The sequence below is a fragment of the Sphaerodactylus townsendi genome, linkage group LG05 (genome assembly GCF_021028975.2).
Source record: "Sphaerodactylus townsendi isolate TG3544 linkage group LG05, MPM_Stown_v2.3, whole genome shotgun sequence".
In the NCBI taxonomy this organism is placed as follows: domain Eukaryota; kingdom Metazoa; phylum Chordata; class Lepidosauria; order Squamata; family Sphaerodactylidae; genus Sphaerodactylus; species Sphaerodactylus townsendi.
The window spans coordinates 78,169,607-78,188,147 of NC_059429.1; the positions used below are offsets into that span (position 1 = coordinate 78,169,607).

Consider the following 18,541-nt stretch of genomic DNA (forward strand, 5'->3'; position numbering starts at 1 on the left):
CTATCATATGCTGATGAGGGAACTGTGGAGAAAAAGTTTAGAACTGTGGAGAAAAGAGTGAAGCACAATTATGTTTTTCTGCTATAACATGGTTTTTTAAACTGTTTGGAATATAGTTGCAGAATAAATTAATACAGTTTACAATGGACAGAAAAATATCATTAGGCATTTGGCAGTAGGGAGCTCAGAGAGCAATCTTTGGTATGAGAACAAGGGTGTAAAAATGTCCCCTGTATTGCACCCAGGCGTCTTCCTTTTGCCCACCAATCCCCTGAGATTTTTCCTCCAAAAGTTCTGTCAGTTAAACTTTGACTGAGCAGCCCCTTCGTGTGTTGTTATATTGATGCGGTAGCTTGATTGTGATAGTTTTAATTTATTTTTTGTCACTTTGTACTTCCCCACCTTATTATAAAAGTAAAATGTTCTTCAGCTGCTCAGCTAGGACACAATTCATCCAGGCAGAGGTCTGCGTTGAGGAAACATAAAATAACACTTTTCCTTCTGTCAGAAATAAAATAACTTAGGCAGAGACTTTATTACATTTAAAGATGAAAAATGAAGTTTTTATTAACAGGAACAATTAAAAATAGTTTTAGGCAAAATAATAAAGATTATAAAACAAGAAGCTAGTAAACTGAGATGTTATTATTTACAAGTTGTTTCTGTATCTTTCTTCATAGCAGTTACAAAATGGCTAAGGTCACTAGCCTAGTACCTTCAAGATGTTGCATTCAGTTTTGTACAAATATATATACACCAATATAGATGACACAATATTCAGTTTGTCTTTTTTCTTATTAGAAAGACATCCAATTTACCATCAGATAAGTATTCCAAAACAGTTTCCTGACTTGAAGACAATCTCTCCAATAGATTTGTCTTGCCCACACATTGCTTAACAGAGATGGAATTCTAGCTAGAAAGCCAATTTCCTCTTTCTCTGTATCTCTGTATTAGGATCCCTTTACTCTCATAAGCTTCACTGTTTAATATCTGTGTGGATTCTCCTCCGAGAAAACACCAAGCAACCTGTGTGTTTATTTATGTCATTGTTTTGTTAACACCAGGCACTCAGTACACATTCCTTTTAATCTGAACCTTCAGTCCCTCAAACAGAGTAGCTTAATTAACATAGAATGGATACACACCCATTCACAAGCTCACTCTGAATACCAACTCTAAACCATCTGAGAACCAAGCATTTGTTCACTCTGGCACTCTGATCAGAACTCCACAAAAATCTCCTCACACAGCCTTTGGAACTCTGTTTTTCGCAGCCAGACAATCACAAGCAGTCCTGACTTAACTTCTTGTGGGCTGCAGTAAATAAGGCTAAGTGTTGGAATTTGTCACATCCCCTTTTTAAATCTGTGAAATGTCAGAGGGCATGGCAGTGAACCTTAATAAATGAAGCTTCCCATTTTACAAACAACTATATGCAGCTGTCTTACACCAAGTCAGCTCCTTGGTCTATAAAGGTCTGTACTGTCCATCTACCTGGACTGGCAGTGGTCCTCCAGCGCCTGTAGCAAAGGTCTTTCACTTCACCTGCTATCTGGCCCTTTTAACTGGAGATGCCAGGGACTGGACATAGGATATTCAGAATGCAAAGCAGATGCTCTGCTATTTAGCAGCATATTAAGTTGATAAAATAAAATTAATAACAACTTATTCATGTATTCACAAAGCACACACGCTCACAAATGTGATAATCTTTTTTTCTCCTTTACACTGAAGGGATTTGTTATTTCAGTTAGGGAAATGTGGAGCATTCTCTAATTCTTGGTAAATCCAAAATCTTTTCCTAGATTTAAGTACATAACTCTTTAAAATTCCCCTTTTTGAAATTTTGTGAAAATCAACCAGTGAACATTGTCCCAAAGCCTTGAAATCTACTATGGATTTATTCCACTTCCATTCATGGGTGCACTTCAAATGTGCCTCATTCCATCTTCCTAACTTGAAAAATGATTTTAGATGTATTCTGGTATGGTTTCATTTATAAAAAGAGCTGTTATTTATAGAAGATGTATGTATTTTCATGGAATGTTTCACCTGCATTTCTCTCATAGCAGACAGAGGTCAGAGTTGTGATGTGCTGGTGATTTTGGGATGACTTAGTGCAAAAGTCATGAGGATCCGTATTTTTCAAGCAGGTTTTTTCATTAATATTTTAAAACTCTTTCTTATAACATAATCTAGTTTTGTGTACCTCTGTTATTGTTCTTATTTAAGTATTAAGTATCATTTAAGTAATAAACTACCTTTTGGTATATCTTTTTTTTATACTTAAAACGGTCATTAGAGCTGCAAACTGGTCATTACATTATTTGAATCCCACCGCTGAAAGTTCAGAACTGGTTGTTAAATTATTTGAATCCCACCACTGTACCCCTCCCACCAGTGTGAAATGTATCATTCTCATTGTTTAACATGCCTGCATGTATACAAATGGTGTTGTGACCTGGAAAGCTCTAGGCTAGTTTGATCTCATCAGATCTCAGAAGATAAGCAGGATGAGTATATGGATGGGTGACCTCCAAGGACAACCAGGGTCGTGATGCAGGGTTGTGATGCAGGAAACTACAAACCACCTCTGAACGTCTCTTACCTTGAAAACCCTGTGGGGTCAGCATAAGTCAACTGAGACTTCACAGCAAAAAATGAATAGTACTTGCCTTTTGGCTTCCTGATACTAAGTTTAAAAAGGTTGAGCCAAATGGCAAACACTTGGCCAGGATGACTAGAGACCAACTATACCACCACTAAAGAAATGCTTTGTTCCTTCCTGTTTCCATAAAACAAGAATTAAAGTTGTGATACTCACTGTTCCTGAATTAATGTACTTCTTTTTCTTCATTTTCTTTTTGGGATTCACCACCTAAGTGTGGGAAAAGTAGAAAACTGTTGTGTAAAAGCAACATAGCGGTGAGGGGGCATAGAGCTGCAAAGAGGAAGTACTTCCAGAGGATCATAAAACTTCTGTTGTCGGACAGGTATAGTTGAAAACATGAAGCTCCCTCATACTGAATCAGGTCATTTGTCTTTTAAGGTCAATATTCAGACGGGCAGTAAGAGTCTCAGGTAGAGATATTTCACACTGCCTTCTATCTGATTCTTTTAACTCAGCTCCGATTGAACCTGGGACCTTCTGTATGCAAAGCAAATGCTCTAGCTACCATGGCTCCTTCGTTTCAGTTTCTGTCACAGTAGCTTCACTTCAGTGAAGGAGAAGTAATAGGAGCAAGGCCAAAGAGTTCACTGAAATATTGGGTTTTGAGGAGGGATTTAATAGTGTCTCACTTGTTGACCCTTGTAGCATTCTTATTCACAGTGTATAGATGGGAGAGGTGGCTGAGAGATTTGGCCTGCTGAGGTCAACTGGAAAATCCAAGCTAAGCTGGGATGTGAAGCCAGGATTGTTGCAGCTGTAATGATGGCAATGCCGACACTTTTTTTCTAAGAAGGATTTCGCATAGCCCAAAAACAGTGGTGCAAAAACAGCGTAAAATGGTTTAAAACCGTGTAAAAGAGTTTACACCATTTTCACACAGCTGTTTTTGGCTCATGCGAAATCCGCCTTAGCGTGCCACATTTAAAATATGGGATAAATCTGCTATAAATCTGTTGCAAGAGTCTTATAGCATTAGAATATATTCAGACTTATTTCCTATCCCTTGGTTTATCCAGCCAGTCACCCAGCCAGGGACATAATGCCCATTGGGCAAGGTGGGCAGCTGCCCAGGGAATTGGGGAGCACCAAAAATGAAGGGTTCGTTTCTGGGTATTTTTAGTGGTTTTCCATTTTTGGCCTGCAGGGGGCGCAGTTTTTAGGCTAGTGGCACCAAAATTGCAGCGTATCATCAGGAGACTGTCCTTATGCTACCCCCCAAGTTTGGTATGGTTTGGCTCAGGGAGTCCCAAGTTATGGACTCCCAAAGGGGGTGCCCCCATCCCCCATTGTTTCCAATTGGAGCTAATAGGAGATAGGGGCTACAGTCCTGATGGCACCTCCCAAGCTTGGTGCAGTTTGGTTTGGTTTGGTTTGGTGGGGGGGCAAAGTTATGGACCCTCAAAAGGGCCCTTTGAGGGACCATAACTTTGGCCCCCCTGAACCAAACTGCACCAAACCTGGGGAGTATCATTAGGGAAGTCTCCAGATGATACCCTGAAAGTTTGGTGCCGATACATCAAAAAATGCGCCCCCTGCAGGAACATCCCAGAAATTTGCCCAAGAATCTTTGTTCTGCATTGAGTTTTCTGCATTGCTGTCAATGGGGGTTGCAGGCTGGGGGGGGCACATTTCTGAAGGAACAGTCTCAAAACTTTCAGGGTCTCATCAGGAGACTTCCCTAATGATACTCCCCAGGTTTGGTGCAGTTTGGGTCAGGGGGCCAAAGTTATGGACCTTCAAAGGGGGTGCCCCCATCCCCCATTCTTTCCAATGGGAGCTAAGGAGATGGGGGCTACCCTTTTGCGGGTCCATAACTCATGTATACTGCTATATACAGTCTTTCTGTCTGCATTTTGAATGTACTCCTTATTTGTACTTCATAAATGTCTAGTAACGCTCTAAAGCCTATTTTAAATGCCTAATAAAGGTTGTTGTTGTTGTTGTTGTTGTTGTTGGGTCCATAACTTTGTCCCCACTGAACCAAATTGCACCAAACTTGGCATAAGGACAGTCTCCTGATGACACGCTGAAATTTTGGTAGCGATATGTCTAAAAATGCACCCCCTGCAGGCATCAATGACCTGGTGCAAAAAAAAAATTTGGTCGTGGTGGGGTGGCCGCCCATGGGCATCCAACTCATGATTTGCCCAGGGCTCCAGTTTGCCTCGTTACGCCCCTGCACCCAGCTCATCCTGACAACATCCCTTCTCTGCTATGTAATGATTTTGCATAATTGAAAGTACTACACACCATTAGCCCAGGGGTAGGGAACCTGCGGCTCTCCAGATGTTCAGGAACTACAATTCCCATCAGCCTCTCTCACCATGGCCAATTGGCCATGCTGGTAGGGGCTGATGGGAATTGTAGTTCCTGAACATCTGGAGAGCCGCAGGTTCCCTACCCCTGCATTAGCCTATGAGGGCTTGCTTCATCTTGCAATGCAGCCTGTTGCTAGCATGTTTTAGGACGTTATATGGTTGGTGCACCATGGGTTGGCTCATGTAATTGGCTACACTCATGTCTGTGTGTATGCTATAATGCTTCAGAAGCACAGAGTATGGTACTGGGAGCTGTATTCAGGTCCCTGAGATTTTTTTTTAATTGAAGATTCTACTTATTTATTTATGAAAACATTTGTATTTTGTTTTTCCTCAGTTCAAAGCAGCTCACTATAACAATTAAAACATACCCAGCTAAAACCAAAGACAAAATGATAAGCCCCAAATCCCTCCCCCGCTTAAAAGATGCCTACTATTCAAACCCCCTCAAAAGCGCTGACAAACAGGCAGGACTTGCAAACAGGCAGGCCCCTCCCACCTCTTCAGGGAGCCCAATCTACAGAGCCAGAGCCATGAGGGAAAAGGCCTTGGCTCTAGTTGATACCAGATGGGCCACCCTAAGTGGTGGGACAGCCAACAGATGCCTGCCAGATTACCATAGTTGACACACAGGGACATATAGAAGGAGATGGTCCTTCAAATATGTGGGTCCTAGGTTGTGAAGGGTTTTAAAGTTCACAACCAGCCTCTTGAATTGAACTCAGAAACAGCCAATGAAGCTATTTCAAAACAGGCAAAATATGTTCCTGGTGGCTAGCCTCTAATAGGCCAGTTGTAGTTTCCAGGTTGTCTTCAAGGATAGGCTCATATATACCATGGTACAGTAATCCAGCTGTGATGATATAGAAGCATGGATCAGTATAGATACAGCAGCTGACTCTAGGTAATGAGAAAGTGGATGAATCAGATGTAGCTGATAGAAGGCACTCTTGGCCACTATGACAACCAGCTTTTCAAACAGCAAGGCAGGATCCATGAACATTCCTGAGCTCGTACCCTACTCTGAAAAAGCCAGTGTTACTCCATTTAGGACAAGTGGATTCAATCCCTCTAGAACAGTGGTTCTCAATCTTTTTTCAGTTATGTACTCCTTGGCAATCTATTTCCCTAAAATCATACTCATTATGTAATATTTTTCACATGCCCCCAATTACTCTGGTGAGCACCCCCAGGGGCACCCCCATTTGAGAACCACTGCATATTGGACAATCTCATTCAGTGGCCTCATATCTATATATTAAAGAGCATGGGTGAAATAATGGAACCCCGTGGCACCCCACATGACTGACTCTGCTCTTCCAGTGGAGATCCTTTGTGCTTGATCACCAGAAAAAAAGTGAAAGCACTGAAGGGGCTATGCCCTTAATACAAAATCCATATTCAAACTTGTGAAGAAGAATGGAGTAGTCAACTGTAAAAGGTTGCTGAGAAGTCCAACAGTATCAACAGCAATGACTGTCCCCTGTCCAGTTTTTAAACAACTAAATTTAAACAACTAAATTAAACTAAAGCAACTAAAGTCACACCAAACCCAGGCCTGAAATGGGATGAAATGCTTGAAAACGTGTAGGCAGGACTGAAGTTTTAGAAGTTAACAGTGTGGAAGAATGGCAGTGACTGTGTAGAGCTGCAGAACTCTGGGCTGCTCTGTGCCAACATAATAAATCACACAAAATAGTAAAAATAGTAAAATAAATAAAACTATGCAAAATTTGTGCAGGAGGCAGCATGCAGAATTCCTTAATGGACAACTTGGATTCCTCATGCATAGAATGTTAATGTTGATCAAAGAACGCACGCAGTAGTCTATGTTTAACATTCAAAGATTTAAGGGCAGTTATGATTTTTTTTCAGAAGGCCTGGGGATTTCTGCCATTGTTCCCCTCTCACTTCAGACCCCCACTTTTCTCTTTCTGTTGTTGTTGAGGATCCTCAGATCCCCAGGAACAAAATTTCAGGGGGCTACAGTGTGAAAACATAATTAGATGGAAATCACATCTTCAGCACTATGCATTTGGATACAGGGCAGCATCATAACCTGATTTATCCTGCTTCACACCCCATTTTACTAAGGCTGTGACTCATCAGACCCAGCCATCAGAATGATTATATTGTGTGACACTATGATGTGAGATCGAGAATCCAAATGATCGGATGCTTCTTTCTACCCACATAACAGACATCCCCTGAGATGTAATCAATGCAAATTCAAACATGAAATAAGAAATCATTGATTGCAGTGGAGCCATTGCAAAAGCAAAGCAAACATTTGTGTGTTATCATCATGCTGTAAACAAACACTGTACAAGTACAAATTAATCTTCTATAAAATTGAGCTGACATACTTCATTAATTTTCCATCTTTTGTATTTTGAAAGGAAAAGCAAACAACACATCTGCATTCATCTCAAATTTTAACCAGCATATTCTTTAAAAAACTGTTCAGAACTACCAGATTCAGTAGATTCTTACCTACAGCTAGCAGAAAGTACATATATCAGGACAGTAAAATTACATGTTATATAACTATCCATTATGATTTTTAGTCTGAACATAGATTGTATTAGAAATGTTCTCCAGATGTTTCGAGGGCAGCATAGACATCCCACCAGACATTGTGACTGCTTTTTCTGCTGTCTTCCTTTTCCAGCTGCTCAGTGTAGTGCAATAAGTGTCCGACTGTGATGAAGGAGATATCTTTGCACAAAGCTCCTCCACTTGACATGTCCCTACAAGAGGGATGTGCTTGTGCTGTGTGAAGGCTGGAAAAGTGGGAAAGGAAGCTAGCTTGAAAAGGGGCAGATTAATTTAAGGTTAACAAGGCTAGATGCAGGTTAAGAAAGTAACAGGCCACCAGGATCAGAGAGAAGATCCATCCAATCCAGCATTCTGTTAGCAACTGGCCCCTGGAAATTTGCCAGCAGGATATAAAAGAACAATGCTTTTAAATTCAAAGGCTTCATTTAGCTAATAGTCTGAAGAATCCTCTTTAAAAGGCTTGATTTTATGAGCTTCTGGGAAGAGACCACCATTGCCCCAAGGCTATTCTCACCTCTGCCTTATCAAAGTACAACTCCAAAGACTTGACCTCACAGCACCTGTCATGCTTTGACTGTGATGGAAGTGAAACAAATGTCTTGCAGGAGTTGTTGCAATTGGAATTTTTGTTTTTTAGAAAAAAGGGGGGTGTTTGTGACAGCTCCAAATAAAAGTTCACGTAAAGATAGGTGGAGAAGCTTACTTGGTATTAACCCCAGTTCTGCAGCATGTGGTATCACTGACTGAAAGTAGTACATATTTGGAGCTCATATTCTCAATACTGGGCGATATTTGGATCACTGAAATACATTATCTTCGTGTAGGAGAGAGAAGTAATTTGCATCAGTACAATTTAAATGTTGACATGGCTTGCAGCTGCACTAAACAAAATTATTTATGTATTTATATTCAACTGAAACAGTTATGAAGCATGATGTGTGAAATCAGCTTGGCATTTCATTTCTTTAATTTTTAAAACAGTGAATTTTAAATAGCAGAGGTAGGCATGATCCAGATTTTGCTTTTCCACACACAGAGAGAAGGCTCAGAGCCCACAGGTGTAGCTATCAACGAGTAAATGGAGGACAGAAGCCAGGAGTGAAGAAGCTGGTTTGGGTCAGGGTGGAAGGATAAGGCTAGAAAGAAGTAAGGTTTCGAGTGCAGGACATTCCCATTTCTGTTCCTCCCCACTGTCACTCAGCCCAGAGCACTGTTCCCTTCTGCTACGGAACTACATGGCTGACCTGAGGCAGAGTGAAGGGAGGAACACTTTTCTTTCCAGCCTTCCCCTTACACATTCATGGCTTCCAGGGTTCCCATCCTCCATGGTTTACCTCTTCCTGCACATATGTAGAAAGTGGGTTGTGGCCACAGCTTATTTAAAGATTAAAGTTTAGGAATTTCTGGAACCAACCTTGTCAACTCTAAGGTATAGCCACTGGAGGGAAAGCCAATAACGTTCCCATCTTATCAGCTAATGGTCTAAGATTAGTTTTGATTAGGTATATGTTTTCCACTGACCAAGAAAGGAGAGAATTGAAGAGTGGATCTTTCAATGCCCAGAATGAGGAAAACATTGCTCTCCATGATTTACTTTGTTCCTGGCCCAGCCATTCATATTTTATTATTTATTTTCATTTTTGTGAGCATCTTAAAGGACTCTTCCCTATCTTCTTTCCCAAGTTGTAAAAGTGCTTTCACTCTAGTCTGTAAACAGCAAATTTTGAAATTCTGCTTTTTCCCTTCCCCTTCAAATGATCCATTCAGATAAGGGGTTGACAATTCAACCAGAACAAAAAGAAATAATGATTTACACCAATTATATGGGAACTTCTTCTTCCTCTCCATGTGGGCTCCCATCTTTCCTGTTGAGGGGAACAGTACAACTCCATGAGATGAACTTCTAGGATGTGACTGCATCTGAATCAGGTCAATCACTTAGAAAACGGTCTAGAACTGTCAGACTGGATGATGTTAAAATGGAGCGGCTGCACTTAACACACGAGAAGTACCAAAAAATAAAGTTAGATAACAGTTGGGAAGAAACCCCAGGCATCAAAGCGAAGAGGTGTGTGTGTTGCTACAGTGATTTGTTTTTCAGTTTCACATGGGCTTTGCCAGGTGCTCCTGGGGCCAGATCCCTAGACTGATTTTAATACCCAACTGATGTTGTACCAGCACAGTGTTACCTGAGAAAAGATATGCTATGCAATCCGAAACACTCTTACTCCAAACACAGCACATCAGAATATTCTCCTCCCCAGTCCAAACCAACCACACTCAAGCTGCAGAATTTATAGATGTTTTCATATAACAGAAAATCAGTCCACCACAGAGGTTTACAAGAGCTACTCCTCCACTGGGTGGGATAAGTGGCTTGCAACAACCTCAGCTAACAAGACAAAGGTGGGAGAGTTAGCTACTCTTGTTGAATCATCTACAGAAATACAAATAATCTAGGAAGGATTATTAATTATTTATTTTTGTTATTTACATTTATTTAACCTGAGAGGGGTGGGGCCTGGCAGATACTTCAGCCACAACAGCAGCCCAAGGCCTATTCGTGGACTGTATGGGGAGGGGTATCCTTTCTTCTTGTTGTTAGCAGAGAGATCTGGTAAAGACTGCGTGCTGCAGATGGAGTAGGCTGAGGGATGTGTGTGAGTGAGCTGCTCCAGGAACTTAAATGATAGGTTTTAAACATTGGGTTTTAAACAATAGGTTAAAATTATCAGTGTGTGCAGAGGGACATGTGTAATATTGGTTTGAGTTATGTGTATTGTTCCGCACATGGAGGTCAGATAGGATCTGGGATCCCAGTGATTATAGGGTGGGGTAGACAGAGAGTGAGACGTGGTAATGCTCGCTCGCTCGCTTTCTGTCTGACCTGCACCCTATCCCACAGCATGTGGGTGGCAGGATGGAACTTAATAACCTTGCTCCATTGCTGATGTTGATAAATGCCAGGTCCATCAATAATAAAACAGCTGTTCTCTCGGATTTTCTCAAGGAACAGCAGATGGACCAGGATGTCACAGAGATCTGGGTGAGGGAAGGGGAAACTATTGCCCTCAGTGAGCTCACCCCGCCAGGTTTTGTGGCAATCCAACAACCTTCACTTATAAACATCGAGGGCCCCACTTGTCAAGGAGGCCACACTCTAAATTTGATCTTTGGAGCAGGTGTGAATATGGTCGCCATGATGGCGAACCTATGGCACTCCAGATGTTAATGGACTACAATTCCCATCAGACCCCGCCAGCATGGCCAATTGGTCATGTAGCAGGGGCTGATGGGAATTGTAGTCCATGAACATCTGGAGTGCCATAGGTTCGCCACCAAGGCATAGACAGAGTGTCATGATCCGATCACTTCACCTCTTAAACAATGGGCATATTTGGGCCTGCCTGCGGAGACTTATGGACCCAACTGGGTTCCAGAACATCCTGAAGGTGTCACCACCTGCCAGCAACTCTCTCAAAGATAGGGAGCTGGGAAACCAAGCTCCCTGAAGCAATTGAGATTGTTGCACCACAGCGTTCTCTCTGTCCTCAGCCCAAATCAGCCCCTTGGTATACAGAGGAGACGAGGAGGACTAAACAGGAACTGAGATGACTGGAGCGAGTGTGGTGGTGTACTCATGGCGAGGAATCAAGGCACTCATTCAAGACGCTTATGAAAGCCTATGAGAGTGCGGTAAAGGAGGCAAAAAGAATATTTTTTGCCACTATTATTGCCGCTGTGAGCTCATGCCTCACAGAATCTCATTTAACCTCTGTTAAAGGGACAGGTCACTTTTTCTCCAGGCTATTGGTATCCCTATGTCCCTTGATCTGAAACACCAATGCTTTTCTAATGCCTTATTCTCTTCTAAAGTCTGTTCCTAAGCACTACAGTCTTTAAGGACTATTTTAAATATTTTGCATATAATTTTCCACAGTATCTTTCACCTCTAGATGGCCAATAATCCTTACTAGTTTGGCATGGGACAAAACATGGTGCCATCAGTATCTCCAAAGGATCAATCCTACATTTCAGTCACAGACTCCACCCTCATTTTCATGTGATTTTGGCTACAAACTATAAATCTTCCTGATTCCCCTTGCTTGTTTTTCTTACTTGGATATCCTGGCTACAGGATATCCAAGAAATAATATGCACTAAATGACAGGTTGATAAATTACCCTATATTCTTTTCTGAAACAACGTAAGGTTTTAAGAAAAAAGAAACAATTCACGTTAGGTCTTGAGACGTATTACCTGTGTGGATTTGATGCAGCACACAAGCACAAAAACCTAACTTTACTTGGGAAAAACAGCAAATTTGCTAGAACAAACAAAAAATTCTCTGACTTGGGAAGTTGGGAAAATGAAGAAAACTTAAAATGTTGTTGGTGGCGGCAACATAGATTAATATCGTATATGCTTAGCTAAAATATTAAGAAGCTGTCAAATTGGAAACGTTGGAATTCAACTTTGCCTACTCCACAAAATAGGCAACACTTGACCCTTAAATACAACTCCACCGATAATCATGAACACATGAAGCTGCCTGACACTGAATCAGACCACTGGTCCCTCCAGGTCAGTACTGTCAACTCTGGCTAGCAGTGGATCTACAGGGTACTAGGCTGAAGTCTTTCACATCACTTATCACTTGATCCTTTCCACTGGAAACGCTGGGGACTGAATGTGGGATTGTCTGCATGCACCTCCTTCCCAAGTGAATTAACCACATTCCAAGAACCACAAAGAAAAGTGGATATCTATCTATCTATCTATCTATCTATCTATCTATCTATCTATCTATCTATCTATCTATCTATCTATCTATCTATCTATCTGTCTGTCTGTCTGTCTGTCTGTCTGTCTGTCTGTCTGTCATCTGTCTGTGTCTGTCTGTCTGTTGTCTGTCTGTCGTCTGTCTGTCTGTCTGTCTGTCTGTCTGTCTGTCTGTCTGTCTGTCTGTCTGTCTGTCTGTCTGTCTGTCTGTCTGTCTGTCTGTCTGTCTGTCTGTCTAAAGGATCCAACAAAGCTGATTAGCACTTCCTTGTTAATTCAAACAAACCTGCAGCTAAAGGAGGTATCTACTGATGAGTTTTACCACTTAGACAGAGGCAATTAACAAACAGATATATAAGATGCCCCCCAAACCCCTCTAACACATCAAAACTAAAAGAAAAATTCAGAGGAGTCACCTAAACTATCATTAAGCACTTTCAGTTGAGCAACTGTGTAGTTATCAAAGGAACTCTAACATGCCTACTAGCTTAACAGAGGTATAAGAGGAAGAACCCTGTGGAAGTCTGTGGAAGTCTTTGCCTGTGGAAGAACCCTGCCAAAATCAATCCACAATGCTGGTGAAGCAGCTTCTAAGAAAATCAAGAGTAACACGAGCATGCAGAAAAGACTGGGATTAATGAAATTCCTGTTAATTAATTTTCCAGAAATAATTGATTTTGCATTGCTAATTGACCCTCCCCCACTTCCCAGAAAAATTAAAATCCCTCTTGGAAATATGGCAGCTAGACCTGCAAGGAAGGTTGGTTACAGCTCTGGCTATAGAGCACAGGGCCATTTCATGCATTACAAAGGACTGCATGAGAATTTTGCATCAGATGTTCAAAAGGAGTTTTTTCTTCCTCAGATTTAGGCCTGCCTTTCTCCCCTCACTACTGCAACGTGCAGGTAAAAGTAGTTTGAGCTTCTCACTCTGCCCCCCCCCCCCCCCACCATTTTCACTTCTTCAGACTGCCCCATGTGCAGCCACATACTCGAGTATAAGTCAACTTTTTCAGCATATTTTTAATGCTGAAAAAGCTCCCTTTGGCTTATACTTGAGTATATATGGTAATTCCACGATGGCTGCTGGAGATGTGGCACATCGAGAAAGGAGATCACACCAGCTGTGGCAGAAGCATTTTGCCTGCATCCAACTTTGAGCATTAAATTCACCATTCCCTTTTGTGTTTTTATGTAAAGCTAGGCTTGTAAATCCTCCAGTTTTGATAAAGCCACAGTCTTTGCAATTAGAGTTGCTCCATTGGTTCTGAATCACCCGTGGTTAGGTATTTTCCTGTGCCCTTTGAAAGTTTAGTTGTTTGTAGGACAGGCATGGCATCCTCTTGGAGAGAGATTCCATTGCACTTGAAGCATTTAAAGACTGCAAAATGCAAGTCAAGATTTGTTACTAGTAAATCAGATCAAGCTGAGTTTTTGTGCAAATTCCTCTCTGTAAAGCAGTACAAATTAAAGCTGAAAAGAGAGGGTCTTACAGTTCTAAGGACAGAAATACCCCCTGTGCTATTTAGCAAGGGTGGTAGGAGACAATGAGACACTGTAGATCTTCCTAATGGCTAAATCTTACCTTTGAATAAAATAAGTCCCTGAAAATGCAAAGATAAAAGCGTACACTGTTCACAAGGTGGTGCTAGCAAACAGTATCTGCTTCCTTTAAAAACTGCCTTGCTTAATGACATTTTTAAAATTCTAGTGAGCCATTTTTGAGGGAGGCCTTGTGGGTACTCATAGTCTTTGGCATGAAGCAGCCAGGCAGTCTCCTTGCCTTCATCCTGTTCGTCTTCTGATCATGAAGATTGCTTTTAGTCAACTTTTCTTACAACCAGTAAGATACCTTCATGAATTTTGTTGGTATCTATTTTATTTTTGAAATTTACCAGTAGCTGCTGCATTTCCCTAGACTTATACTCAAGTCAACAAGTTTCCCAGTTTTTTGTGATAAAATTAGGTCCCTCGACTTATATTCGGGTTGACCTATACTCGAGTATATATGGTAATTAACATGCTTTCACAAACACAACCAATAGAAGTTCCATGGGGCAGTTAGAGGTAGCAAAAAACGTGTGTGTCTGTGGGGGGGACTGAATAGCTTCTACCCACAATCTGAAGTAGCGAGGATAAAAGTCATGCCTTCACTGGGAGCTACAAAACTCCCACTGGATATCAGATGGAAAATTCTTAGTTTTCCACCAACAAGCAGGAAGACTGAAAGAATAAAATGCAATCCCCCAATTGCTATGGAACAAATCTGAACTGGTTGTAAACCTGGAGCAGTAAGTTCCTTACTACACAATGGGTTTAGGATCCATTGTAAAAAAATTAAAACAACTAATTTTAATAGATTGCAAATAAAAGAAAACTGCCCTAATGCTTGTCCAGGGTATTGTAGTCAGGATTCAGTATAAAAAAGCTTGAAAACATCCCTAAGGAAAACATGTTACTAATAACCTGAGAAAATGGGAGGTCAGCCAAAACACTTCCTATCAATCTGTGCTTAAACTCTTGTTTCCAAGCTGTGTTAAATAATGTGTATTCCTTAGAGGAACAAAAATGCTTATCAAAAGCTGTAGTTGCTAAAAAAGAAAGGAAAGCAAAAGGCTACTTACAAATATTCAGTTTTTAAAAATCTCAGCCAAAGAAAGGCTAGGTTTTTTAAAAAAAATTAAACTGCTTAACAAAGCATTCACAAAATTTGGGAAAGGCTTACAAAGAGTTCCTTCACTCCTTCTCTCTGCTTGAACATCTGCAAATATAAGCATTTTGGAAATGAAGTTACATACATAGAAACAATGTTTTATAGAAATTTTTCTCTTCCAAGTTTCAAAGGCATTGGCATCAGTGAAAAGTATTAAATGTACTTGTCTTGATTGCTTCAAAGAAGTTAAAGTTTATCTACTAGACCCCCTCAAAACTGAAGAGGGGGACATGAATGCTCTCTGACTAGATCAGGGGTCTGCAACCTGCAGCTCTCCAGATATTCATGGACTACAATTCCCATCAGCCCCTGCCAGCATGGCCGATTGGCCATGCTGGCGAATAAAGTTTGCTAAACGTAATCAGGATTTGTAGCCAATCCATGAACCTCTGGAAACTGCAGGATTTAATTTCTTCACTTGGCAGTGGAAAAAAACACCCCTGTCACAGCAGCAGCTGCAAGTAAAGTTGCCAGGTCTTCCCTGACCACTGGTGGGAACATCATAAGGGCGGGATTGAGGCAGCAAGCTGCACATGCAGTGCAATCACGTCACTTCCAGATTTACTCTGAAAGTAATAGCATTGCACCAGGATGCTCTAGCACAGTCCTTATAAACTCTATAGAAACCATAGAGTTTTGGGGCAGAATGCCAGAGTGTCCTCATTGCCATGCTGGCGCTACCAGGGTAAACCCAGAAATGGCATCATCACACTGCACATGTGGATCACACTCACCACTTCAGCTGGCCTGCTTCTGCCCACCAACCAGCTGAGGAGTGGTAGGCAGCCTGGTTAATGTGGTAGGTGATTTCTGCCATTACTGGGTAAATGGGAACCTTAGCTGCAGGTGGGGCAGGGATGGAAGGAAAGGGTGCCCAAGTCACTTTCCTGTAGCGCTTGCTGCTGCTACCCCACCCCTTCCCATCTCGTTCCACAATTTCTGCACAAAAGGAGAGAGGCACTGGAGATTGTGCTGACCCTTCACTGCCTGGTAACATCCTCCTCCCCGCTCCCCCATTTCCCAGGTACCACCTGAGTCCCAGTATAAAGCTACACCAAGTTCAGCTGGGGGAAAAGCCCTTTAAAGGACTAAAGAAGGGCAAATTCAGTGTTGAACATTTCATCTGAATAGGTCCATTGTGTTTGTGATATAGGTGTAATTCAAGATATATGCTGCTACTTGTACGCTTCCACACAAGGATTTGTCCTAAATATAGACCAACATGTCCTAAATATAGACCAACATTTGAAGGCATTTTCCATACAACATCTTGTTCAGTGTAAGTCCACCCATGGGCCTCCAGGAGCTTTCCCTTTCAAGATGGATCAAAGGAAAGGCTCATTTAGTCTGGTTCAAAAAGAGTACCTGTAGAGTATTCATGTGCCGTCTCTGCCTGTAGCCAGTAAGGGGATGGAGTGGAACTAAACTCTGCCTTCACAATGGCAGTTTAGCTATTCATCCCACCCACCCCACCGCTCACTTTAGCCTTTAAAAGAAGTTTAATTTTCCCCCTAGCTGCAAGACACTTGTAGCTTTACACCATAGTTCAGCTGAGAAGACAAAAGAAAACAAAGTGCTGCTGGGCTGCAGGGGACCTTGGCACAATTGTCACCCCATCAAAGCACAGACCCAAAGAGGATAGGTGGCAGATGAACAAGGTGGCAATAACACGGCTAGTAAAGGGAACAGACAGGGTATGTGGAAGTCATTCTTGCTTGTTTCCACCCTATTTGCTACTGCTGCCAAAGTGGGGAGTTTGTGAGGAAGTAGCCGTCAGCTGACCAATGATGAAGGTTGTAAGATACAAGTTCTGGTCAGAGCTACGGCAAGGATGAGCACTAGGGTTGCCAGCTTCCAGTTCTCCCAGAATTCCATACTACACAGAGCAATTTCCCTGGAAAAAATGGCAGTTTCAGGGTGGACTTTATGGCCTCTCATTCCTGGTGATCCCTTTCCGTTCACCAAACCCTGCCCTCCTCAGGTTATGTCCCCAAATCTCCAGGAATTTCTCAACATGAAATTCAATACTTATGAGCACACAGGTGTAAAAATTAGGTCTCTAACAAAAAAGATACCGTTTGTTTTAAAAAGTGACTATTTCTGTACTTAAGCTTGTTAATGCTAAGTACCAGTTTCAGATGACCATTGTTTGTGCGGCTTTCTGCATTAGATAAGATGGTTCTGTGGGCTTGTACTGTTTTGACTGATGTTGCTTTTCCCTATTGAATATATGTGACTGCTGTCAACACTTTATTACTGTTGTCGTGACTGATGACTACTACAGCAAAACCTTTATGACTAGTAGCTTATGGCCTTTATGCAGCACAACAATGCATTAAGTGAGTTTTTCTAGAATCTTCTAAGGCACCTTTTTCATATCTACCGTAACACAAGTTTATTGTTTAATTTTTAGTTATGAGGCATAGGCACAAAACTGATAGTATAGAGAAATGCAAAAATCTTTGCCTCTCCTACCAAACTTCAGTAGCTCGTTTTATTTAGCTCACTGTGAGACTTTATCAGTAAAATAATTCCTTGGCTTATCAGGCACTTAAATGAGAAGAAATTCCACTAGTTCCCTTCAGAAGATGATCCCAGCCCCTAAGAGAAGCAATAACAGCTCCAGCCCTTTAGTCTAAATGCTTTTCTTCTGCTATATTTCAGTCCTGTCCACACCTTCCCTGCTTAGTTAAAAGCACAGATAGTTGTAAAATGAGAGTGAAATCAAGTGTGCAGATTTGGCCATGTTTCTACCTGTGCCACAGAGAGTAACACACAACAGACATATGTCTAACTTTGCTCCTCCCTATATTTCTAACTTCTTTGGACATTATCTCAAAAATAACCATAAACAGGCTGCATCATTAACTGATGTAAAATAATGGTGTTGATTCCTGTTTACCTGGACTCTAGTTATTCAGAACATCTTGATCATTTTCTTTGTCTTTTGAGCTCCACCCTGAACAGAATCTCTCTCCTTTCCCAAGATTACTACTCAAGCAGATGGACCCACTCCAATCAATCCTTTAAAAAGAAAAACTGATAATACCGCATGGACGTAGCTCCAAGGGGGCAGAGGAGTGCGTGACACACCAGGCGAGGGCATTCTGGGAGCATGGCGGGGGCGTTCTTGGGCGGGAGAGGGAACTTTTCCCCCTTGCTATGTCTCTGACCGCACAATAGGGTGAGAGAAGAATTTGAGCTGCTTTGGGTAGCTGGTTATGGGTGTTATTTGAGTTATGTCAGTGCATTATAAGCATCAAGAATGATAATTTAAAATGCTGGCTAATTGCCTTGGCCTCTAAGGATATAGTAGAAGGGGCAAAGTACAGCAATACTGCAATATCTTGAAATCATTCATATTCAACATTAATAGATTGTTATGATATCTGGTAGAAAATATACAGATGGAGAAGTGATTTGTACACATTATCAGAAATATTTCCATTATATATTTTGAAAGCTGTTCACTTTCCTTACCTGCTGCTGTATCAC

The 18,541-nt window shown here is 41.5% G+C and overlaps 1 protein-coding gene across 7 annotated transcripts in view; it reads right to left on the bottom strand.

The window, feature by feature from the left end:
• Positions 1 to 18,541, bottom strand: part of LOC125432581 (copine-5-like) — a 164,197-nt gene that overhangs the window by 24,387 nt on the left and 121,269 nt on the right. For 6 of the 7 annotated variants that reach the window (XR_007244497.1, XR_007244498.1, XM_048496268.1 and 3 more), the window contains one exon: positions 2,828 to 2,881. Coding sequence is in view for 5 of the 7 variants with exons in the window: in XM_048496268.1 (XP_048352225.1) it covers positions 2,828 to 2,881 (54 nt within the window). In the remaining 2 variants the exon portion in view is untranslated. Of the gene's footprint in view, positions 1 to 339; positions 467 to 2,827; positions 2,882 to 18,541 lie in introns of those variants that run through there. The other variant, XM_048496272.1, reaches the window with a different exon arrangement.